This window comes from Truncatella angustata (genome assembly GCF_020726525.1).
Source record: "Truncatella angustata strain MPI-SDFR-AT-0073 chromosome Unknown BKA67scaffold_1, whole genome shotgun sequence".
In the NCBI taxonomy this organism is placed as follows: domain Eukaryota; kingdom Fungi; phylum Ascomycota; class Sordariomycetes; order Amphisphaeriales; family Sporocadaceae; genus Truncatella; species Truncatella angustata.
Window position 1 is genome coordinate 6988908 of NW_025763381.1, and position 24162 is coordinate 7013069.

At 49.1% G+C, this 24162-nt stretch overlaps 9 protein-coding genes across 9 annotated transcripts; 6 read left to right on the forward strand and 3 right to left on the reverse strand.

Moving 5' to 3' along the window:
* Positions 1-213: 213 nt before the first annotated feature.
* Positions 214-5893, forward strand: BKA67DRAFT_509653 (Sec7 domain-containing protein; the record flags this gene model as incomplete). Its single annotated transcript, XM_046097256.1, has 2 exons — positions 214-1524; positions 1583-5893. The coding sequence occupies 2 exons, from the start codon at positions 214-216 to the stop codon at positions 5891-5893; spliced, it is 5622 nt and encodes a 1873-aa protein (XP_045965170.1).
* Positions 5894-7257: 1364 nt separating this feature from the next.
* On the forward strand, positions 7258-8951 carry BKA67DRAFT_73223 (uncharacterized protein). The gene has a single exon (XM_046109398.1). The coding sequence runs from the start codon at positions 7448-7450 to the stop codon at positions 8753-8755; it is 1308 nt and encodes a 435-aa protein (XP_045965171.1). The 5' UTR covers positions 7258-7447; the 3' UTR covers positions 8756-8951.
* A 130-nt stretch (positions 8952-9081) lies between these two features.
* Positions 9082-11593, forward strand: BKA67DRAFT_549974 (cytochrome P450). Its single transcript, XM_046101620.1, has 4 exons — positions 9082-9427; positions 9632-10161; positions 10216-11109; positions 11185-11593. The coding sequence occupies exons 1-4, from the start codon at positions 9197-9199 to the stop codon at positions 11306-11308; spliced, it is 1779 nt and encodes a 592-aa protein (XP_045965172.1). The 5' UTR covers positions 9082-9196; the 3' UTR covers positions 11309-11593.
* Positions 11594-12229: 636 nt separating this feature from the next.
* Positions 12230-12742, reverse strand: BKA67DRAFT_654186 (uncharacterized protein; the record flags this gene model as incomplete). The annotated part of the gene is made up of 1 exon (XM_046106516.1): positions 12230-12742. The coding sequence occupies one exon, from the start codon at positions 12740-12742 to the stop codon at positions 12230-12232; it is 513 nt and encodes a 170-aa protein (XP_045965173.1).
* A 2893-nt stretch (positions 12743-15635) lies between these two features.
* Positions 15636-16557, forward strand: BKA67DRAFT_549979 (uncharacterized protein). Its single transcript, XM_046101621.1, has one exon. It carries the CDS (start codon positions 15991-15993, stop codon positions 16219-16221), a length of 231 nt encoding a protein of 76 aa, XP_045965174.1. The 5' UTR covers positions 15636-15990; the 3' UTR covers positions 16222-16557.
* Positions 16558-16891: 334 nt separating this feature from the next.
* BKA67DRAFT_654187 (malate dehydrogenase-like protein) lies at positions 16892-18189 on the forward strand (the record flags this gene model as incomplete). The annotated part of the gene is made up of 3 exons (XM_046106517.1): positions 16892-16957; positions 17084-17201; positions 17351-18189. The coding sequence occupies 3 exons, from the start codon at positions 16892-16894 to the stop codon at positions 18187-18189; spliced, it is 1023 nt and encodes a 340-aa protein (XP_045965175.1).
* Positions 18190-18541: 352 nt separating this feature from the next.
* BKA67DRAFT_549983 (uncharacterized protein) lies at positions 18542-19118 on the reverse strand. The gene has a single exon (XM_046101622.1). The coding sequence runs from the start codon at positions 19007-19009 to the stop codon at positions 18764-18766; it is 246 nt and encodes an 81-aa protein (XP_045965176.1). The 5' UTR covers positions 19010-19118; the 3' UTR covers positions 18542-18763.
* Positions 19119-19644: 526 nt separating this feature from the next.
* BKA67DRAFT_668012 (uncharacterized protein) lies at positions 19645-22683 on the forward strand (the record flags this gene model as incomplete). The annotated part of the gene is made up of 1 exon (XM_046108627.1): positions 19645-22683. The coding sequence occupies one exon, from the start codon at positions 19645-19647 to the stop codon at positions 22681-22683; it is 3039 nt and encodes a 1012-aa protein (XP_045965177.1).
* A 284-nt stretch (positions 22684-22967) lies between these two features.
* BKA67DRAFT_531123 (uncharacterized protein) lies at positions 22968-23778 on the reverse strand (the record flags this gene model as incomplete). The annotated part of the gene is made up of 2 exons (XM_046099339.1): positions 22968-23715; positions 23750-23778. The coding sequence occupies 2 exons, from the start codon at positions 23776-23778 to the stop codon at positions 22968-22970; spliced, it is 777 nt and encodes a 258-aa protein (XP_045965178.1).
* Positions 23779-24162: the final 384 nt, after the last annotated feature.

The following is a 24162-nucleotide window of genomic DNA, read 5'->3' on the forward strand; positions in this document are numbered from 1 at the left end:
CAGCTTATTTAACGATTCCCAAGCTACCGTAGATTGGCTACCTCCAGTTAGTACCAACCTAGCATTACGCAGGCTCACCTAATCCAGTCCTCCACCCCCCCAGCTATCCATTTAGTAAGTATTCAGGGACCAACCTGCCGCTAGGACGACGACAGAGAATACCTCCCCTACTTACGCAACACATTCGATGGCCTTGCCGAGTTCGCGGCCACGATGAGCTCTCTTGTTTTCGTCGTGTCCTCACTCGAGGCCCTGCACGCCTCCAAGGATGCCCAGCGGAACAAGCAGCTGGTCGAGTTGACAGAGAAGGCCCTGAAAGCTGTCAAGGAGGGCCAGAATCAGTCCCAGCTACCAGATCCCGACATTGTGTTTGCGCCGCTGCAGCTGGCTACCAAGACAAACAGTGCACAGCTGATCAACATCGCCCTCGACTGCATCGGCAAGCTCATATCATCATCGTACTTCTCCACCACAACCCAGGAGGATGGCACCGAACGAGCCCCCTTGATCGACCGCGCTATCGACACTATATGCGATTGCTTCCAGGGTGAAACCACGGTTGTCGATGTCCAACGCCACATTGTCCAGGCACTGTTAGCTGCTGTGCTCAATGATAAGATTGTTGTCCACGGTGCTGGTCTGCTCAAGGCTGTACGTCAGGTCTACAATGTCTTCCTGCTCTCCAGAAGCACCGATACTCAGCAGGCTGCCCAAGGAACATTGACTCAGATGGTCGGCATGGTCTTTGAGCGAGTCAAGTCAAGGCTGCACATGAAAGAGGCGCGCCTGAACCTGTCCAAGCTGAAGAACAACTCGAGCAATGGGACATTTGAAGCTCCCGAATCAGTAAACGGGATTGCCGGGGGAGACGAAGATGACAATGCCGCGGAGGAGAGCGAGGGCGCAGACGAGAAGGATGGCCAAGTCGACGCCGCATCAGTTGACCCGGGATCCGACGCTTCTCCGCCAGAAGACGCCAATGAGGATGGTGCTGCCGGCAAGCTCACCCTGAAAGATCTTGAGCATAGGAAGAGCTTCGACGACTCGAACCTCGGCGATGGCCCAACCATGGTCACACAATTGAAACCCAAGAACGGAGCTAGCAGTGTATCGGGCCAAGCTGAAGGTGAGAACACGCCTGAGGATACAGCCGAATCGCTGGACGCCGAAGACGAAGTCTACATCCGAGACGCCTACCTTGTCTTCCGGTCTTTCTGCAACCTCTCCACTAAGATCCTTCCCCCCGATCAGCTGTACGACTTGCGTGGCCAGCCTATGCGTTCAAAGCTGATCTCACTTCACCTTATTCGTACGCTCCTCAACAACCATATTCACGTCTTCACTTCTCCATTATGTACTATAACCAACACCAAGACCAATGATTCCACCAACTTCCTGCAAGCGATTAAATATTATCTATGTTTGAGTATTACACGGAACGGAGCCAGTTCCGTTGACCGTGTTTTCGAAGTCTGCTGCGAGATATTCTGGCTGATGCTGAAGTTCATGCGGGCGCCTTTCAAGGTAAGTCTCGCAATGCTCTCACTGCCTCATCTACTATGACTAACATGATCCTGCCCAGAAAGAGATAGAGGTGTTCTTGAACGAGGTGTACCTTGCCCTTCTGGCTCGAAGAGGAGCACCAATAAACCAGAAGCTATACTTTCTCGGCATTCTGAATCGCCTATGTGGCGACCCGAGGGGCTTGGTGGAGCTCTACCTCAACTATGATTGTGATAGGACCGTTGTCAACAACATTTTCCAAACCATCATTGAGGACCTGTCAAAATTTGCCACGGCCCCTGTTGCTGTAACACCAGCTCAAGAACAACTTTATGAAGAAAAGAGCTCAAACTTGAGCCACAATTCCGAGTGGCAGCTCAAAGGCATGTTGCCTCCGCCTTTGACGGTCGTGCATATTGTGCCACCCAACGAGCCTGAGCCTGACGTGCCTAAGGAGTACGCTATCAAGAGAACTGCTCTTGATTCCCTGGTTGATGCGCTGCGAGCTTTAGTGAACTGGTCTATGGTTGGTCGTCCAGATATTAGCCAAAGTGCTAGCAACGGCGAGAATAGGGGTTCGACTGATGACATCCGAGAGTCGATAGATCCTTCTATCAGCGACAGCGTTTCCCGAATGGACACCCCTTTGCCGCCATCTACTCCCCTGCTAGAAGACGATCCGGCGCAGTTGGAGAAAGAGAAGGCAAGGAAAACAGCCATGTCGAAGGCTATACGTCTTTTCAACGAGAAACCCAAGAAGGGTATCAAAATCTTCCTACAGGAGGGCTTCATTGCCAATGATAGCCCAGAAGAGATTGCAAAGTTCCTCCTGACCCATGAACAACTCGATAAGACACAGATTGGTGAATATTTGGGCGAGGGTGATGCCAAGAACATCGAAATCATGCATGCATTCGTCGATTCAATGGATTTCACCAAAAGACGCTTCGTTGACTCCCTTCGACAATTCCTACAATCCTTCCGACTCCCTGGTGAAGCTCAGAAGATTGATCGATTCATGCTCAAGTTTGCTAATCGCTACGTGATGGGCAACCCAATTGCCTTTGCCAACGCAGATACTGCCTACGTGCTGGCATATTCTGTCATTCTGCTTAATACAGATCTTTATAGCGCTCAGGTCAAGAAACGGATGACCAAGGAGGACTTCATCAAGAACAACAGGGGTATAAATGACAATGCTGATCTTCCTGAAGAGTATTTAAATGCCATCTACGATGAGATCGCAAGAGAGGAGATTGTGCTCAAGAGCGAGCGACAAGCTGCCGCAATGGCCGGCACTCTGCCAGCTGCTTCGTCGAGTGGTTTTGCCGCTGGTCTTGGTCAGGCTTTGTCCAATGTTGGGCGCGACTTGCAGCGGGAGGCCTACGTGCAGCAGTCGGAAGAAATTGCGTTGCGCTCCGAGCAACTCTTCAAAACTCTCTTCAAGAACCAACGGCGCAGTGCTGCGAAAGCTGGCATCAAGTTCATACCAGCAACCTCCTTCAAACACGTAGGGCCAATGTTCGATGTGGTCTGGATGTCCATGTTCTCAGCTCTTGCGAACCAGATGCAAAAGTCGCAAAATCTTGAGGTCAATCGCTTATGCTTAGATGGCATGAAGCAAGCAATCAAGATATCCTGCTTGTTCGAGCTTTCGACCCCACGCGAAGCCTTTATGTCCGCTGTCAAGAACGCCACCAACCTCAATAACCCTCAGGAGGTCCATGCAAAGAATGTAGAGGCGCTACGGGTTATCCTTGAATTAGGGCAGACGGAAGGCAACTTCTTGAAAGAGTCCTGGAAAGACATCCTTATGTGTATCAGTCAGCTCGACAGGTTACAACTAATTTCCGGCGGAGTAGACGAAGGTGCGATTCCCGACGTGTCAAAAGCTCGGTTCATACCACTTGAGAGGACGAACACTAGCGATTCAAAGAAGTCGACAGCCTCGACCAGGCGGCGCGGCCGGTCTAACACAGCACCCAAAGGAGTTTCGACCGAGATTGCACTTGAAAGCAGGTCCGACGAGGTCATTAAGGGAATCGACCGGATATTCAGTAACACTGCCAACCTGAACGGCGAGGCAATCGTACACTTTGCCCAGGCCTTGACCGAGGTCAGTTGGGACGAGATCAAAGTCTCCGGATCCAACGACTCCCCACGAACATACAGTTTGCAGAAAATCGTTGAGATCAGTTATTACAACATGACCCGTGTACGTTTCGAATGGACTAGCATCTGGGCTGTGCTCGGAGAGCACTTCAACAAGGTCGGCTGCCATAACAATACCGCTATTGTCTATTTCGCTCTAGATTCTCTCAGGCAGCTATCTATGCGTTTCATGGAATTTGAGGAGCTGCCCGGTTTCAAGTTCCAAAAGGACTTCCTAAAACCATTCGAACACGTCATCTCCAACTCCAGCAACCTTACTGTCAAAGATATGGCGCTACGATGCTTGATCCAAATGATCCAAGCACGTGGTGAGAACATCCGATCTGGCTGGAGAACCATGTTTGGCGTGTTCACCGTTGCTGCACGAGATCCACATGAATCCATCGTGGCCTTGGCTTTCGAAAACGTCACTCTGGTTTACAGAACTCGCTTTGGTGTTGTTATCTCGCAGGGTGCTTTCACCGATCTGATTGTCTGTCTGACTGAGTTTTCAAAGAATATCAAGTTCCAGAAGAAGAGCTTGCAGGCTATGGAGACACTCAAGTCCATCATCCCTCGCATGCTCAAGACTCCCGAATGCCCACTGTCTGAGAGGTACAACCAGGCAGGCGTGTCTGATGTCAATGGTCAAAAGTCCGCAGATGTACTCTCTAGAAAGCAGAGCGGGACGTCTGTAGAAGAGGGTTTCTTTTTTCCTGTTCTGTTCGCCTTCCATGACGTGCTAATGACTGGCGAAGATCTCGAGGTACGGTCGAATGCCCTGAATTATTTCTTCGAGGCACTGCTAAAGTATGGTGGCGGCTTCCCATCCGACTTCTGGGACATACTGTGGCGCCAACAGCTCTACCCTATCTTCATGGTTTTGCGATCGAGACCAGAATTATCCAATGCATTGAACACTGAAGATCTGTCCGTATGGTTATCGACTACCATGATTCAGGCTCTGCGGAACATGATTGTGCTATTTACTCACTACTTCGATGCATTAGAGTATATGCTCGATCGTTTCTTAGAACTTCTGGCTCTCTGTATTTGTCAGGAAAACGATACAATTGCAAGGATAGGCAGCAACTGCTTGCAGCAGCTCATCCTGCAAAATGTTACCAAGTTTAATGGTGAGCACTGGGCGAAAATTGTCGGCGCGTTCTGCGAGCTTTTCGAAAGGACTACCGCTTATCAGCTCTTCTCGGCAACGACCATCAACACACCAGCAACGCCATCAACACTGTCCCCGCCACCAAATGGGCTTGGATTCGAGGTGCCACTTACACCGACGGACGAGTCAGCCGATGAGAAATCTCTTAAAATCAATGGTTCGGATAAGAACGGCATGCCCTCTGGATCTGATTCCTCAACAATTTCAGCGCCCTCTGTGGCCAGTGTCGACGAGGCACTTAAGACTCCAACTGCTCCCGCTGCTCAGATTCCGCTAGAAGATTACAAGCCCTCATCAAATCTCCAACAACAACCAGTAGTTGTGACGGCCGCGCGGCGCCGCTTCTTTAACCGTATCATTTCTCGATGCGTGCTCCAGCTCCTCATGATTGAGACGGTAAACGAGCTATTTTCAAATGATGATGTCTACAAGCAGATCCCTAGTATGGAACTTCTGCGACTGATGGCATTGCTCAAGAAATCATTCATGTTCGCCCGTCGCTTCAATAACGACAAGGAGCTACGAATGCGTCTTTGGCGTGAGGGGTTCATGAAGCAGCCGCCAAACCTACTCAAACAAGAAAGCGGGTCAGCAGCAACGTACATACAAATTCTCTTCCGCATGTTCGGTGACACCTCACCGTCACGGGCGGAGAGCAGACCAGAGGTAGAGAAGGCTTTGATTCCTCTTTGCAAGGATGTCATCAAAGGCTACATCGCATTGGAGGAAGAATCACAGCAACGCAACATCGTCGCCTGGCGACCAGTCGTCGTCGATGTCCTGGAAGGATACTCCACATGGCCAGAGAAAGAGTTTGAAGAGCATGTGCATGCATTTTATCCGCTTGTTGTTGAATTGCTGGCAAAGGAAGTCAGCGCTGATTTGCGAGGCGCGCTCCTTGCCGTATTGAGAAGAGTTGGTGAGGTTGTTCTGGGCATTCAAGGAATGGCCAATGGTAACGGACGTAGGGAGAGCGTTGTCAGTAATGCCACAGAAACTGCGGCGCTTGACGAGCGCGGCGAAGAGGAGGGCGAGGTTGGCACTAGGACCATGCGAGTCTAAAGGTTTTCTTGTAGCTTCAAACCACCATCCCCTTGTCCTAAACGCAGAATTACATTCAAGGTGTAACTCGGCACAGGTGTTCAATACAGAACTGCTGGATATGGGTTTGCCCTATCTCAGCATTGGCGTTAGAGAGTGGGAAAACACATCCTTAGGGTCAAAATGGTTTATGTGGAGTGCTGAATATAGAGGTTGTACAGTATGGAGGGAGGTAGCAGAAAATTGATCCTTTACCTCTTCATTTCATCGTGTTCTCATAGGATGCCATCAACTACACTGTGCGATCTATTGTACTGGTTAGTCTCCTGCGTCCATCAGCGGAATATAGAATGACATTTCAGCATTCCACTACAGTAAACCATGAACCTCAATGCATGTCCGAATGACGAGTTTTCATAGATTCGAGATTTACATATATTACGTCGCTTTGAACTTTGGCACCTACTTCGCAAGGAGATTGCTACTCTCTTTTGAAAAATAATTTGAAAAATTCGCAGATTTTAGAACCCACTCAGTTGAATTGAAAGATTGAAGTTGGTAGCGAGTGCCAAACCTGTAAGTTGCATGTCACATCTCAAGGTTCAGACTTGCTGAAACTCTATTGCTGCTCATATTTCCTTTGTCGGAAAACGAGAAGATAACAGACCGATGATTTTTCTGTCGCCATACTCGCTGAATACCGAGGTCAATAGGCGATCTAGATTGTAGTATTTCACACTAAAACGCAGTAGTATGTACTTGGTATCGGCGCCGCTTGCTACTGTGCGATTATGATCCATGTAATCTGACTACATTAGCGAGCGCCACGGGGCTTCGGAGATCGGCAATATGGATGGATACACAGTTGTCGGTCCAAGCGTAGTAGTTCTTCTGCTGAACAATCAGTCCTGTAAGCAGTCCTGTAAGGAACAGAAGATAGACTGCAGACTAAATATACGAAGATACAAGTTACTGTCGCATCGGGTATAATCAGATCGAGGTTCGAGCATTGGCTTGGGTCTGTCTTTGGGGAAGCTGAAAACGCGGGGGCTGGTTGGCTTTGCAGCATCTGATGTAACCATGCAAGCTGAGGCAGATATGTGGGTAGCTGCGTGTCCTAGGAACCCAACATGTCTTCGACAGTGCATGCAGATTCGGGGATGGGTGTGTGGAGATCTGTCATTCGGACTGCCCATGACGATTTTGTATGGATAGCTTTTATAATTATGCTCAGTGGCGGGAGCCTACCACATGTAGATGGTCTGACAAAAGTGATTTAGCCAAAGCTAGACTACGACGCCAAATTTGCGACTCATGGCAGACTTAAAGAAATCTGGAGTATCCCTTGCAATCAGGAAAAAATGCACATTGTGTTTACTCTTTACCGTTGTTAATGGAGCCCTGACATCGTTGTGCGACCAACGTCATCAGCTGCGCGAGAGAGCTTGTCCGAATCTCCCTCTCATGACTTCCACAGTCCAGTCACATCGCAGGAGATCCTGTCGGAAGCCTGCCGACGTATTATTATATCGCGATTCCTGAGGGAATCGGATCCTCAGAAAACCGCTCATAAAAATGACGACCCACCAGAAGACGGCTGAAAGTAATGCCTCGAGACATGGAAGTGGCTTGCGTACGATAATCGGCAAATTACGGACAACCAAACGGCCGCCATCGCTGGACTTGACTGAAAATAAACGAATATCTCAAGTCCAAGGTATGCTGCCGTCGCAAGCACTGAAATCTCGGGGCCGTCAGTCTAAGAAGCACGAGAAAGATGGTGCGGCTTCAGGCAATCTAGCACAGGATACGCAGGGTTTCTTTTCCAAACTCCTGGGGCGACAAAACCGGCGTAATAAGCATCCAGAAACCAACGGACAAACGCAAGCTGTACCAGTACGGATACGTGAGAAGAGAGTGATTGCCTATAATGGAGGTCGACCGGAACAAATAGCGCAAGTGGCGTACGATCGCACTGTGTCTGAATCAAGTCGGCTTGGTCATTCTCGTATTGACGCGAAGATCAATTCCGGGGAGAACAAAAGACAGTCACAAATCTATGTCCCAACGCATGCAGCTCGAGATACCTCGCGTATGCCTGTATCCCATAGCCTGAAAGACCGATATTCGACCTTGGTCAACGAAGAAGAAGCGAGGCGACTATCGCAGATGTTGGCCCAACTATCACCGCCGGCGGAAACAGACGATAGCAGACCGCAATCTTACTTCTCTGACGACTACTATCGTGATGAGCAGCGGCGCTTCACGGTTGCGACCTTGGAAGGATCTAACGTGGACAGCGAAAGCTCATTCGGCGTCAACGAAACGGGCATGAATAACACCTTGCAGCCGCCACCCACGCCAACTCGACGTCGGCACAGTCGACAGAAACGACAATCGCACCCGCTTGCGGAGGAGTATCAACAGATATCCGAAGAACCAAAGGAATCGTCTGACTACCAGCGTTTCGTTCAGCAGGCACTTGATCGAGATCGTCAAGAATCAAATGAAATGTGGCGCGCGGCTATTACTAGGCCTGAAAATAAAAATATCCCTCCAATCCACGCGGACTATTTGAATTCGTCCTCTTTACAACGATCCGGCACTTTCGGGGCTGGTAAAAAGGAAAGGTCTGCGTCAAAGAAAATGGACGATGCCTGGAAGAGATCGAGCCACTATAGCTATCAATCAGATAGCAGGAAGCGGCGATCTTACAACATTGGAGGAGATAACGACCTGAACTACGAGTCTCCCTCGAAAGATCTCAGGAAAAAGACAACCGGGGCGAAGAGACTGTCGGATTATTTTAAGCCTCCCAGGGATGTCATAACTGGGTATGAACAGCCGGATAATAAGCGTCTGAGCAGGGCGACCTTCCGATAAAGGTGGGGGCGAAAACCGGCGGTTTGTACCATAATCTCTGCCCTGAGACGAAAGGTCTCACGATGTCTGATTAACTTATCAGAAATGTAATGACTGTTTTTGTAACGATCACGCGAGTAGGATTTGGTTTGTCGGATTCTGGCAGGAATCAATATTGTATACAGAGAATACCATTGGCATTTAAATCTCCGTTACACCCTACTCCGCTTTGGGGGATTTGAAATACTGTGATTGGTAAACTAACTACGAATTCTACTACCGATTTGATTTCTTGCATACAGGACGCATGCATACCTAAGGTTGGGTTAGCTAGGTACGCGGCCCACCACAAGCGGCAGTTTGCTGGACCAACTGAGGCATGCAGCTCGTAATCGATTAACCTAAGGTTAGTGTCGTCGATATTATCCCTGCGATGGCCAGTAGACGTCAAAAGTGTGTTGCATGCAATTTGACTATACTGATCAGACGCCCTTCATTTCAAAACCGCCAGTTTATTCTTTGACCGCAGTACAGATGGCCGTTTTCAAAGTCTCTGAACAATGGGGCTCAGGGAACAGCGTTCAGCTGGTCCTTAGCGCAGTGTTTGCCGTAATCCTGGGGAAAGTAGCGCTATTCATGTATGAAGGCATACGGACCCGCTTGAGATTCCGGCGACTGAAGGCGCAGGGCATAGTAAGTGGTAGCCATCTCCTACTAACAGGGCGATACACCGAACAACTGTATCTTCCTTGTTGTTCATACAAGACCAGTCTCCGTAGTCTCTGAGAAGCTATAAAATTCCATCAAAGTTCACTAGTATTATTCTCGATTTTGAGCATCACTGGAGCTCACCCACATCTCATGATAACGAGAAGCGCTGACTTGGAGAATGCCTAGGCTATACTCGAACCTCATTCATTCATTTGGGGCCACCTCAAGGTCTTGGGCGGGGCGAGGGCTCGATTTCCCCCGGACGCAAACCCGCACTATGTACAGATTTACATCATTCAACGATGGCGAGAGTTCTTTCCCGACGCTAAGGAATGTCCTTCGATTATGTATATCGACCTTTGGCCGGTTCGTGACTCCATGGCAATGATATTGGATCCAGGGATGTGCCAAGAACTTGTTCTAGAGAAGAATCCCCCTCGTCACCCCATGATAAAGCATTTTATTAGAGCCATTGCGGGAACAAGAAACTTGACGTGGTTCGATAGTGCACAGCACCGACTCTGGCGATCACGCCTCGCTCCCGGCTTCTCGCTGCGAAACATCCAGTCACATATGCCAGCAGTCATTGAGGAGATCGAGGTCTTCGTGCAAAATCTTAAAGCCTCAACGACAAGCGACGGAAGCTGGGGCTCTGTCTTCCCGTTGTTTCCAAAGACAGTTGATCTTACATTTGATATCATTGGTCGAGTAGTTCTGTTCGTTAAACATTCGTAACCCTCATATGAGGATGAACGCTGACGGGTGAATAGAGACCTTCGTCTAAATGAGCAGACTACTGGGCCAACGGGTCTACAGACTGCACTCAGAACGCTGGGGGAAAAGCACTTCTACTTTCACTCCTTACTTAACCTGCCGAAGAGACTCAATCCGTTCCACCGACTGGAAGAATGGCAATGTACTCAAGAACTTCGCCGAATCCTGGTTCCACGCATCAAGCACCTGATAGGAGTCGAGCAGTCTACAACACAAAAGACCGTGGTTCAGCTTGCCATGAAGGAGTACAGCAGCGAGTCCCAAGGTGCAAAGAAAATCGCGCCGAGCAACGATGTGATCGAGGACGTATTCGGTATGACGAGGTTGTTCCTGTTCGCCGGCCACGACACCACGGCTACCACCATCGCCTGGGCCTTCCACTACTTGCCAAGCCACCCAGATGTCTTAAAGAAATTGCGAGTTGAACATGATCAGGTCTTTGGCACTGATACACGGACCGTAGCTGAGACTTTGCGGCGTTCACCACAGTCACTGAACTCCCTTCCCTATACTCTAGCCGTGTCAAAAGAAGTGCTTCGGGTTTGTCCAATCGCTGCAACAATCAGACAGGGAAGCCCGAGCTTCTTTTTCACCGACAGTGACGGCACCAAATTGCCAACCGATGGGTTTGCGCTCGTCACTGGCACCGCTTTGATTGATTATCACCCGGAACTCTGGCCTCGAGTGAATGAATTTATTCCTGAGCGTTGGACCGTCCCCCAGGACGATCCTTTACATCCGTCGAAACCGGGACAATTCAGACCTTTCGAACATGGCGTAATGAATTGCATTGGTCAGGAACTAGCTATGACGGAGATCAAATTGGTCTTACTTTTCACAGTGCGAGAGCTTGATATCGAGCCCGCATTTGAAGAATGGGATAGATTGTCGTAAGTGTTTACTTCTATCCAGATTCCAGAGATATGAGCGGTACATGTTCTCTGGCGACTAATACCTTGGGATAGCGAGAATCTCAGCAAGCCCAAATACACAATTGAGGGCGAGCGCGCCTATCGCCTGGCCAAGGGTATTTCGCCACCGACGGAGGGGCTGCCCGTTCATATCAGGCTGAGACAACCTGCCGCATGATATTTCTACAATCGTCGCCGAGATCTTTAAAAAGTAAGAGTAATCATTATCGAATGATGGCGCGGTGACTGGAAACTCCCAATTTTTGAGGTCATCTCAACCAAGTAGCAGACAATAAGTAGATCATTGGTATAGGTGCGTGAACGTTTTTATGGTGGACCGGAGAATCGTGGGCAAAAGAAATTAGCCCATCTTCTTGATATGTGATCATTGGCGGTGCACAGAGTGCATTGGCGAAGCAGCTTCAGCATCAAGTATTGAATATTCAGACCGTGTTGGAGCTTGATCAGATGTGACTGAAAGACAACACCGTCATACTCAGAACCAAAGCGTATATGCACCTTATCGGTGTCAAACGAAGATCCGGTTTCAGCTCATGGTGCGTGTATATCACCAACACCGTTTGACCTTCAAACAGCATGTGGCCTCTCGTAAAGTAAAGTTTCAAAGAATTCCGCGACCCGGTACCGATGTTTGACATACTGCACATTGTAACCATTGGGCTGGACAACAACACTCTGATCATGGGGCCTGTGCATGCCGGCAAGGGCCCCCGATTGGGGCGATGGGTGTGCCTCGTTTGTTTCTCATCCTAAATGTATCATTTAGTTAGAAGAAAAATATCTAGCGACCACGGAACTATGATTCTAGTAGGTGGTACACTAATATTTAAGCTTGATCAAGGAGCAGACTCGAGCAGAAATTCGAACATTGAGACGATCCCTTCTGTCTCGCGTTTCTCAACAGCCACCCCGTAAAATCCAGGTGGAAGTTATGAATGGCGTTTGGAATTGTTTTCAGATATTACATTGAGTCGGCATGGCTCAGTTACGATATTGGCTGTGTCTAATTAGACCCCGCACGATATTAAAGATACTATTCCTGTGGGGGTAACATGACTGTTGTCGCCAGTGTCAAATATCATTGACAGAACATTATTTGCGTGGCGTCGGGGCTCCGGGCCAAGACGTCAAAGCCACCGATAGGATTGCCAAAATCGTCGATACGCACACGCACGGAGACGCCCAGGCCAGAGTTCGACGGCTCGTATGGAAGCACCGTCGAACCATTCATGGTTGTCGTATCTGGCACGGGAATACTATCGACTATCGTGCCCGTGTTTAGGGATACAATATAAACGCTCATACTACCTCGCTCGAAGGCAAACGATGTATGTAAGCCACCGCTAATGGTATACAGGGCGTTGTCGTCATACCCTGGTAGCGGAGGTATACCGGTGAGAGCCGTAATATTGCTATCAAAGGTGGTTACCACCTTAGCCCGAGGATTTAGTGCTGTTGGGTCCAGAGTGAAAAGGAGACCCGTGGGTAATTCCATCATGCTAAGAAGAAGGGTGCCATTGCGAAGGACATGCAAGTTTGCAACAAATTCAGTAGGGAAGTTGTATATGCTCGAAATTCCAATATTACCCATGGCGGGCTTTGAACTGAAACAGCAAGAGCCTTGATTGTAGGATGTCCCGTATAGCATCGAAAGCTAGAAGTTCGACGTGCATGATATGATTACGCATAGACAAGAGAGAGCCATAGGTAGCGGCTGATGCGCCGAAAATGGGCCAGCGACACCTGACATTAGAGTCAATAGATGTGTATGATGGCCAAGCCGAAATAGGCAGGTAAGTATAAAGAACTAGTAAACTAATATTGGAATAAATTGGAATTATTGTTTGCGACCTGGTGTACACCATTATTAATGCGAGGAAAGCTCGAGGCTGAGAAAACAATACCCTGAAGACAGTGTCTCTCTGCTAGATCCTGGAGCTACTAGCTTTTGTGGAGATAGTTATGCTTAAGCCTATAGTACATACCAATTATGGATCTTTGTATTGCCATGAACTTGTCTTGGAAATTGAGCGGTGGTACGGAGTTGATTATGGAGGTGAGAGGACGAGCCAAGTCTAGCTACATACGTGACATTATTGCCACCATCTGGAGCTAATCGGTTCTAGACGAGCTTTTGATTTCGCAGCAACCTTTGCCCAGTAGGCCCATATCGTCGTTAGATATTGTATCCTTTTCGAAACCGTCAGTAGCTTGATTCAAGAACTGTTGTAATATCGTGTGGCTCGATGTTAGGTAGGCCAGGAACGACGCGCACCTCCATGCCTGGACCGTGAGTCATTCCCGGTTTAGCGATGCATGCTTCCACGTACCGTAAGATTGCCCCGAATACTCTAAAATCTGAGCATCGAATCGGCCGTAGGCATGAGAACAAGCTATCAGCGTCCAGCGTCCAATGCCCAGGCAGCCAGGGCAGAAGAGCGACGCATTCTCTGAAACCAAACCCAGGCCAGGATCAGAACTATCGATGTTCGATTACTTAAGTTCTACTTACACACGTCAAAGCCACTTCAACCAAGCCGAAATCAGTCAGAGGTTTGACAATGTGGGCACGGTTGCGCGGGGCGAAATATGTCGATGAAGCGGAGCGGCCCGTACCGTTTGCAAGGGGGGGGGGGGACTAGCTATCTTGCCTTGGGGGCGACGAGGGTGTAATCGCGACAGATCTCGACTACGTCTTTCCACGGCGTAATCTTCATCATTGATGGCGTCACAACGATTGTCCTACTCCAGCGGTGGTCAAAATTAGCCCCAACGGTCGGCCTTGGCACCGGACCGTGAATTGCTCGACCGACAGGGAAATCACACACCAGATGCAGGCATGGGCATTCTCTAACTCATTCTTGAGGCCATCGGATTGGTTTTCAAAGTCCTCACAGACCATTGATTTCAATTTTCCGGCGTCATCGTTTGACCACGGTGGAACAGATGTTTCCCGTCGGCGAATCTCAGCGGTAGAAGTGATCCCCGGATTTTTAAGAGCTTACCGGACCAGCTTAGTGCCCACGGAGCCGAACGAGCCTCCAACCACGAGCTTCACAGTGCACTAATTTATCTGGAACAAAGGTATAAAAATGTTGTGAGGAGGAAAGAAAACAGAAAATATGCGGTTGCAAGCGTTTCAGATGTTCTTTATTGCAAATTTTCATGTCCTCCAAAGACGGCGCAATCAAGACACACTGAATACACCTCCCTTGCATCGCCGCACTTTTTTTCTTGCTGGCTGCTATTGAATTTGGAGTGCCGCAAAATCCGTGTCCTCCTCGACAACGGGCAGACTGGGACCGGGACTCCGACTCGAAACAATCCTGTGTACGACCATACCTAAGTATAGGTGCAGGCAAGATGTAGACAAATTTGATCAACATTTTTGGCAATTAATGGGGAGCTGCAGAGCCCAGGGCGATCTGCAGATGAATGATACCTTCGTATGCAGCGTTACAAATTCAAACGGTAACGAGGAGGCTGGTACCACCTTATGTTAAACTTATCACAAAAGGGGCTACCGGTCATGCCCAACTCGGCTAGGCCTACTTTCAACTATTCCGATACGGTGCAGTAAAGTCCGAGTCGAATCCATATAAAGGGTAGATGTCATCGACGCGATATGCATCGGTACAATATAATGTAAGGTGTATATAACACTATTCTGCAAGTTGACTATGCGATCCAGTCGAGTCATAGTCACAGTTGTGACTTCTACATGTGGTGTGTATGCACTTGCAGACCGGTGAACCATTCACGATGATCTTGCCTCTCTTTTTTTTTTTTCAAATTTTTTTTTCAACTGCTTCTGAGATTGTTCTAATATCAATTGTCACGTATACAACAGACTTTATCCCTCATTACAATATCGTTGAACAGCCCACTCACATTGTGGCTGTAAAACCTGTAAAGGTCAATGATTTACAGATAGTGGCAATCTCGTTGTCTACATGTGCCCCTGTTGTCTAAGCATACTTTGCGCAATTCAGGTCAATACTGCTGTCAAAACTATCACCATATGCGGTGCTCTACGGTCTGGCTAGGCGGCTACTACCCGTCAGGAGGTTGGCATGGAAACCCGTGAGTGAAACGCATACGTATGGTTACCTTATAGTCAATGAACTTCCATTTCGGTTCTAACGAGGTAGGTCATATAATAGAATCAAATCCCCTCTCAAATGTCGAGTATTCCGGAAATGGCTTACGCGAATGCCGCAACGTCGCGGTGGAGGAATGCAGAAGACGCCAGTACTTGTGGCCGAAGTCCGTAACGAGAAGACTGTTGCCATACAACCGAGGCGCCTTGTAGTACCGTGTTTGTTGTCATAGACTTGTTCATATAGGCGACGACATTAACAAGTTTTGGTCATCAACTTGATAAAGATTGACGCCGTAGGGTACATGGTAGCCGTCCGGAGTGCACCCATATTTCATTATGGCGCCGTTGTTGGCCATAGTAGGTATGTCTTTCCAGAGAACGGCGAACATGTTGACCGCTAGAGGTTGAAGATCTAAGAACGGCTGGAAGCGTGCCGTGCCTTCGCCCCGTGGTCCAGCATTTATGAAGTTGGCAGTCATGACAATGCCCTCAGGAGTCGGATCCGAACTGTAGGGGATAGAGAGGCTGGTTCTCAGCTCCTTGGGTTGTGAAACGCTGCGTCCTGCTGGATGAGACTCCGCACATAAACATTTTGGTTTCCGACAAATACCATGTCGGCATACATAGCTTTCCCATTGTTCGTGACGGTATATGTTCAGTATTTGAGAGACGTTACCAACCCGTGATTAGACCCCGCACATTCTGTACAAGGCCGGTGGTTCTACGTGCTCAGGCCGATGCTGACCTCTACTATCAGGCAAATCGACGGAGTTGGCACAAGTTCAGCGCAGGCCCTTATTCTTACACAATTCGCCCGGGAGACGCGGGATCTCCTACAAAACGGCAGTGGTAGAAACGGGCTTAATGTCTTTGTACAATTCGCGCATGGTGATAGGGGCCCTACGGCCTGGTCCTCAACAACGAAGCATGAAAGACAGCAAACCACTGATATATGTCACAAGAAGTGATGACGCCTAATAACTCACGACGCCATAGAATGCTACGCAAAGCGTCAGTAGCCGTAAAGCCGAGAATATCTTGTTTGGCTAGATCCATGGTAGTGTATAAAGCTCTGAGAGAGACGTGTGCAACCTGACCGGAGAGCGGTCTTTGAAGTAGTTTTCTCATATTCGCCTTCAGAAGCCAACCACAGCAAGGGCATAGCAACGCGGGCTACGGGTAGTCATCAATCGACTACCCAAACAAATCGAACCGGGGAGCAAACGGCCAGCAGGAATCCACGACTATCATCAATCAAGATGGCAACCGATTACCGAGGTATGGTTGAGTTCTGTCACTTCGTGGCTTTTGTGGCTGATACGAGATGCCTTGTGTTGATGATGCGATATTTTAACGAGTCCGAACTTGGTCCGAGGCAACTGAGCAAGGAGGCGCTATACCTGAACGAGACAAGCGCAAGATGGAGTGGAGACGCAACTCCGGGTTAACGTAACTTTTTGCTGCTGTTATTCCCCGTCGTCCGTGCTCTCCCGGCAAGCTTTCTAGGTGAAGCCAATGCAACTTTCGACACTTCAAATCTTCTCACTCTCTCCGTATTTTCTCACCGTGCTTCACAGTCCAAGTCTAGGAGTCCTCTTCTTCCAGTCCCAAGCCTTTCACATTTACATACCAGACACAATGGCTGCCGCTCGTGCTGTCTTCGGTGCCGTCCAGCGACGTGCCTTCTCTGCTTCGGCAAGAAACGTGAGCTTCGTCCCATTCCATCTGTCCCATCTATTTTATTTCCATCCGAACGAGGCTATTCCCACCCTCGCACTTCATCCAACCCCAACTCCAATGACCTCAATGCTGATCCAACTTGCACTGTAGCTCTCCAAGGTCACCGTCCTCGGTGCCGCTGGTGGTATCGGACAGCCTCTGTCCCTGCTCCTCAAGCTCAACCCCAGAGTCACTGAGCTTGCTCTGTACGATATCCGCGGAGGACCCGGTATGTTTACATCTTGATTCATTTTCTCTTGCCCATGAGCAGTCACTTCCACCCCTGCTTAGGAAGTGCAATTCACTCAAACCCAAGCCTCCCTGAATCGCGTGGTTTCGATTCATCTCAACTGCTAACGCATATCCCCCCCTCGTCAGGTGTTGCTGCCGACATCTCTCACGTCAACACCAAGTCCACCGTCAAGGGCTATGAGCCTACTCCCAGCGGTCTCGCTGCCGCTTTGAAGGGTGCCGACGTCGTCCTCATCCCCGCCGGTGTTCCCCGCAAGCCCGGTATGACCCGTGACGATCTGTTCAACACCAACGCCTCCATTGTTCGTGACCTCGCCAAGGCTGCTGCCGAGTCTGCTCCTGAGGCCAACCTCCTCGTCATCGCCAACCCCGTCAACTCGACCGTCCCCATCTGCGCCGAGGTCTACAAGGCCCGTGGTGTCTACAACCCCAAGCGCCTCTTCGGTGTCACCACCCTCGACGTTGTCCGTGCCTCCCGCTTCGTTTCTGAGCTCAAGGGTACCGACCCCGCCGATGAGAAGATCACCGTTGTTGGTGGTCACTCCGGTGTCACCATTGTCCCTCTCTTCAGCCAGAGCAACCACCCCGACCTGACCTCCAACGCTGAGCTCGTCAACCGTGTTCAGTTCGGTGGTGACGAGGTCGTCAAGGCCAAGGACGGTGCCGGTTCTGCTACCCTCTCCATGGCCATGGCTGGTGCCCGCATGGCTGACTCCGTTCTCCGTGCTGCTCAGGGCGAGAAGGGTGTCGTCGAGCCCTCGTTCGTCGACAGCCCTCTCTACAAGGACCAGGGTGTTGACTTCTTCGCCTCCAAGGTCGAGCTCGGCCCCAACGGTGTTGAGAAGATCCTGCCCATCGGTGAGGTTGATGCTAACGAGCAGAAGCTCCTTGAGGCTTGTTTGGCCGACTTGAAGAAGAACATCGAGAAGGGTGTCTCTTTCGTCGCCTCCAACCCTGGCAAATAAGCGCATTCTGGAGCAGGCGTGGCGGCGGAAGAAAGGATATCGATCTTCGATTGACTTCACTGGAGCAAGCTAATTTGTTTGTGGTCAGAAAAAAGGACTGGAAATGGGGCTTGACTTCTGCTTGACTCGGAGGTAAAAGACATAGACTTTGACTTTGAGCAATGCGAGCTGTATGATATGAATGAAAGATACGATACCATCTCCCTCTTTGTCTGTGTGATATTCTGAAGGTGAAGATAATTGATGTCAGAATAGTATGAGATATGCCAAGCCCCGGTTTTACTATGAACTCCTCAAGTAAGCACTTTTCGCCGCAGCATGTTTACTGTGCTTTGGTTGTGACTTGTTCTACCAGAAAGCCAACGCCAGTTCCAGGGCCAAGTCCGCCCACACCTCTCAAGGTAGTCTACAGGTTATGTATGGACATAGAACCCTATGAGACTTTATACATTGTGAGTAGAATTGCTTAACAATGCTAGGTGCGATGCCTGTGCACCATTTTGGTGATGGGCTGTGCCGCCTTGGAACCTTAGAGCACTCAAGAACAGGCATAGTATATTGTGGAGTATTTATACTAGTTTTGGTTGATTGCCCTTAAAAAATGCGAACTATCTGGACTGCATTTGGTAGGGTCGTTGGGAATTGTGAGACCCAGCGGAATACGTTCCAAAGAATAGTGGGATCCCGGTAGAAGTTGTGGTCGCATGTGAAATATGAACGTACATGTGGAGTTATACAGGAGACACCCGAGAGTTAACCAGCAGGATGATAAGATGTTCATATATCCATACATTGTCATACTGGCCGTCACTCTTGTCATTATAGTTTTGTCCAACACCTATTGGGCAGCAAGGAGGTACACCGGCTCCATTTTCATTGCTCTTGCTCTCCTTGTTCTCTCGCCAAAACTGGAAGGAACGGGACTGATGGTATATAAAGTCTACTGCCAACAACAGCGGATACAATCGCTTCGAAGTAACTAAAGCGGCTTCTGAATTGATTACAAGATACATTTTTGGTCCAAATGCTTTTGCACTTTCCATGCCCTTCTTTCACTCCATACATAATGCGCATCCTTCCGCATGATGCAATCCCAGTAAACCCACAGCTAGAGCCATGAATCTATTACCTTCTCGGACCCTCTTGTGTTATGTTGTCGCTCTAGATTGACAGCAGCACAAGCTTGGACTCGTAAGAAGCGCCCATCATAGACATAGGTAATACCACTCCGATTGCGCTCGCCTTCTTAGATTGGAACGCTGAAACGACGCCGACAATAATACCTTCCAACTCTCCATTGAATTATACAGGAATAGCTAACACTAGGGTTGCAGGTGATGCTGTATGGATCTCTGGAGCACCCTCAGTGGCAGTTCCTTATAGTATCCAATATCATCTTTTTTTGTTCTGAGAGTGAAGTATTCCACACCCCCCTATGAAAGCAATGCTGTATGCATGGCTGGTATTGACGAGGCAAAACACACACAACCGGGCGCCGGTAGAGGTCTCCATCGCATCAAAAAGGAGAGAACTACCGATTTCAACACTATCGTCCATCCAAAGCGTTCTAAAAGAATCCTGCCGACATACCCCAAGAAAGACTTCAACCCCTGCTTTGTGACAGGTGATGGGGGTATGGGTCCAGAATTGTTTCATGAACTTTTCGACGATACGATAGCCGATATTTTCATGATGGACCAAAAGAACGAATTCGAGCCAAGACAGTCCCCTGCTAGTGACTTGCAGACCTTGTATGAAACAACGCCTAAGAGGCACATCCAAGACTGTTCACAACCGGCCACACCTTGCACTCCTTTCTGTTGCAATCGGACACCACAAAACGACCATGCTCCCAATTACCCGCAGATTGGCTTGAGGTGGGAAGTTAATGGCTTTGATACCAAGGTGAAATGGGAGCGGAAACCAAGAATTGAATCCATCAAGGCGGTGTTGGAGCAAAGATTTGGCCCTGGCAAAGACTATGAGGTCAAGCACATATGTGACGGCACATACAACAAGTTCTACTTCGTGGGCTTTGAAGGCAAAAAATATGTGATGAAAGTCACGCTTCCCGTCTGTCCTCGAACGAAAACTGAAGGGGAAGTGACCGCCCTTCGGTGGACAGCAGCAAACACCAACCTCACGTGCCTGGTCCCAAGAGTTATCGACTATAGCTCTTCAGCAAAAAACCCTATCGGATGTGAGTGGATACTCATGACGCGCCTCGAAGGCGTACCTCTTTCGTCGTGTTGGCGTGAAGTCTCACTAGGATCGAAAGAGCGCATTGTCAAAGCCCTGGCGGAGTATTCGCATGATACTTACCGACAAAATTTCAGACAAATTGGCAACCTTTTCCCTGCCCCTCTTCCGTGCCGTGGAAGAAGATATCAGGTCGGCAGGATCTCCTCCATGCGCCTTTTCTGGGGTAAGAGATTGGAGGTTGGGTCATTGAATGGACCTTTCAGAACGAGCAAGGAGTGGACGCTCCGTCGCCTTGTTGTTTCACATGAAAATCTTCGGAAACAATTCCAAAGCATCAAGCATTGGCCAGATAGGCAACGAAACCTCTGGTGGCGTATGGTGGGTATAAGTGGGCCTGATTCTCAGCTCTGGCGATTGCATGATACATTGTTTTCACCTCTGAAGCAAAACGACGAAGAAGGTCAGACAGAGGGGCATGAGGTCAGAGTCATTGGAAGTCCCAAACTACTTCCATCCTCTCTTATGCCTGTATCTGTCCAGAATTCCGACGAGGATGATGACTCTGAAGATACAGACAGCGATTTCTATATGACTGAAGAGGATGATAAGCATTTCGAGCAGGCAGATAACGAAAAATCTGGTGAAATACGCTCAGATCAGACTGGGAATCAGCAAAGCGGCATATCGCCGCAAAGACAGAGTAATACCACCTGCCCATGTAAACAACCTGCTCATATAGACGCCGACCACACTACGACGGAGAATGACGGACAACGAACCCTTCCAACAACACCCTCCGAAATCGAAGTTCAGAGTGCTATTCACAGACGAGATTATGAGCTGCAACGTAGCCCTCACCAAGTAAGAAGTAACCAGGATCTTCAGGAAATATCAGCGCAAGAGACTTCGGCCGAATACAAAGCACGACTGGCACGAGAATTTGGAAACTGGGAGCCTCTTTGCCCGGATGCAGAAGACCTCATTCAAGATGAGCAAAACAACAACCTGGGAACTGAGCCGACAATTATCTGGCACGATAATCTCTCCGCTGATAACATACTTGTTGATCCCAAGGCCCATACTTTGACAGGCATATTAGACTGGGATTGTGTGTCGTGCCTTCCTGTTACTTTGGCTTGTGATTGGCCAGCATTACTTCATGAGGGCAAGCATCGAACAACGGAGCCTGAAATCAAGGATCATGTTGTCTTTGTGCCAGAAGATGACAGGGAAGATTGGCAACCGCCGTTCGATCCGCTCAATAACCAGACCGAGATTAGAGAACAGCAGCGAGGTCATCTAGCCCTTAGGTCAAGCTACTGGCGTGCAAAACGTGACTTCGAACTCACATATCTCCGCAAGGTATTCCTTCAGGAGATGTATCACAGATGCCCAGCCTGGTACAACACTTGGAAAGGGTCTCAAGTCCGGAAAGATTATGAGGCTGCAGTTCAGAACTGTGACAACGAGTACATGATTCACAAGGTGGAAGCTTGGGTTGAGGCTGTTGAGATTGCCCTCCAAAAGGGGCAGGATATAAAGGCGCCGCAAGTACCGAGTCTCCACTGTTCGATCTATGAAGGTCCGGACTGGAAAGATTGGGCCGACTTGGACGACCTGAGTGCCGGGTGGATGAAGGTCATCCGCGAACCTGAGAAGCGGATGCAGCAGTGGCACAGTGACATGGTGGCGCTGGAAGCTGCGAAAACAGTAATTCCGGGTGCAAAAGGCGCGGCTACCAACGCCGCACGAAAATTTTCAAAGGCTAAGAAGGACTTGATGAAGCTGAAAGAAGCTTTCAAACAAGCCTCGAACGACTCGCGGCTTCTCGAGGGTCTAGATCATCAAGGACTTGACACACAGGAACTGGAACGCTTGCGCCACGAAGCCAGCGTTAGACTGAACGAATCTGCCAACGCCACCACCAAAGCCGAAGACAAGTTGGCAGAACTAGAACTTAGAGCTATTGTTGCTGCACAGAAGTTTAATACCGCTCTGGTCAAAGCAATGGCTGCGAAGGAGAAGGTCGACACCAACAGAGAATTCCAGGAATCCCGCCAAGAAAAGGAATTCAACCTTCAGACGTGGAAGAATCTCGAAAAAGCTCTGGTCAAAAGCTACGGAAAGAAAAAGACCAGCGACTGGTGGGAGCACAGACTTGAACCCCTTGGCTACTGTGTGAGGAAAAGGAAGCCCAACGCGGTACCTAGGACCGGAGAATCAAGTGAAATCAAAGCCTCAGAAGACGAGGGGACAGGCGACGTGGAGTCAGAGATTTCGGAAGAGGAGTAAACAGCTTTTATCCGCCAGCTGCGGCACCAGTAACCGTTTGGAAGCGAGCATTTAGGCTTTTGCGTTTGGAGGTAATCGTGAGATGGAATAACAAGGTGACTCAAGAGAATGACAACTGAGGAGATGTTAGCGTTCGCTTGGGGAGCTAAGTTGGTTCACCATTTACACTCACACCATTCACTTGATTTGCTTGTACATTTGATATGATAGAGAATCCACGTTTTATGTACGTCAGTGCTATGCTATTGGAATAAACTGAACAAGCCTGGAACCAACAAAGCTACTCAAACCATCACACGCAGTCTAGCCAATTGAAGACGAACAGGAGTGGCCCAAGAACTTTTCCCCAGACAAGTGCGTCTATACTCTGTACGGCGATGTTGGCTTTCTTCTTCCGAAGGGGAATAGGGAACGGAAGAGGCCACCGCTTGCAAATGAGCCATCCTTCGTTCTCTTAACCAGTCTCTCGCTATCTGGTATCCGTCCTCCTTCTGCTCACCATTTTCTATAATAGAACCCTCAAAAAGCTCCGATATATTTTTATGCGAGTGGTAGAGGTGATATTTACGAAAAGCGAGTATCTCGCAATCTTCATCGGACTTCAAAACCCAAGGCTTCGTGGGAATAGAAGCCGCTGACAGGATACGGCGATCGCCAATAACACCGAAGTCTCGGGCTGGCTTATCTTTCATGGGAGGTGGGGCAGGAATCCTCACGGGCGCCGGGTTGAGAAAAGTTTTATACCTCGCCTTTATTTCTGCTTCAAAGTTGCCGTCCACAAACTTGGGGATGACCTGATCGAGCACATCGCCGAGCCCTTCAAACCCTCGGAGGGAGAAGCGCGGCTCCGATCCGGCGGTGTCCTCTTCGCGGACGAACCGTTCCATCTCCGGGTTCCTCATAATACAGGCCGGGGATCGCACTAGCGGTCTGTTTTCGTTTCTAGGGCGCTTTCCATTGATCTGCTGTGAGTTGCAGCCGAAAGGGATCAGCGTGATCGACAGATCAGGGGCCGAATGAGAGCATCCAGGTCTACAGAATGCTATATTTTGGCCTCGACACCCACATGCGTAGTAAATTACAGTTCTGAGGCATGCTGAAGCCAACATGGCAGTGAGTGAATGAGCAAGCCTGCTTGCAAACGGGTGCGTCTAAAACAACGAGATTTTCCGTGACTCGGAGTGCAAGATAGAGGCTAGAGACCAAACGGCGTATCGTGATAAGTTGCTCAATGCGTAGAGATCCCAACTTTACTGTCAGTCGAGCAAACTTTATAGAGCCAGCTTCAAACAATGCTGAATTGCATTGTTTCGGTACGTAACACTTCGTCAAGGAGCGCTGATGAACTAGCAATTACCGATACAACGGCTCTTTGTGCTAGATAAATGCGATTTGTTCTGCCGAGGTCTGCGTTGATTGGAATTTTAACCAGGTTTTTCCTTGTTTCGGTGTGCTTTGCCATATACTTGTTCTGGAAGC

Excerpts from the sequence above, each read along its gene's own strand:
- BKA67DRAFT_549974 (XM_046101620.1), top strand. The coding sequence starts at position 9,197 with ATGCAATTTGACTATACTGATCAGACGCCCTTCATTTCAAAACCGCCA. Across the intron at positions 9,428-9,631 it reads GACTGAAGGCGCAGGGCATA|GCTATACTCGAACCTCATTC; the intron begins GTAAGTGGTAGC and ends GAGAATGCCTAG. Across the intron at positions 10,162-10,215 it reads ATCATTGGTCGAGTAGTTCT|AGACCTTCGTCTAAATGAGC; the intron begins GTTCGTTAAACA and ends ACGGGTGAATAG.
- BKA67DRAFT_549979 (XM_046101621.1), top strand. The coding sequence starts at position 15,991 with ATGCTGACCTCTACTATCAGGCAAATCGACGGAGTTGGCACAAGTTCA.
- BKA67DRAFT_549983 (XM_046101622.1), bottom strand. The coding sequence starts at position 19,009 with ATGACAAGAGTGACGGCCAGTATGACAATGTATGGATATATGAACATC.
- BKA67DRAFT_73223 (XM_046109398.1), top strand. The coding sequence starts at position 7,448 with ATGACGACCCACCAGAAGACGGCTGAAAGTAATGCCTCGAGACATGGA.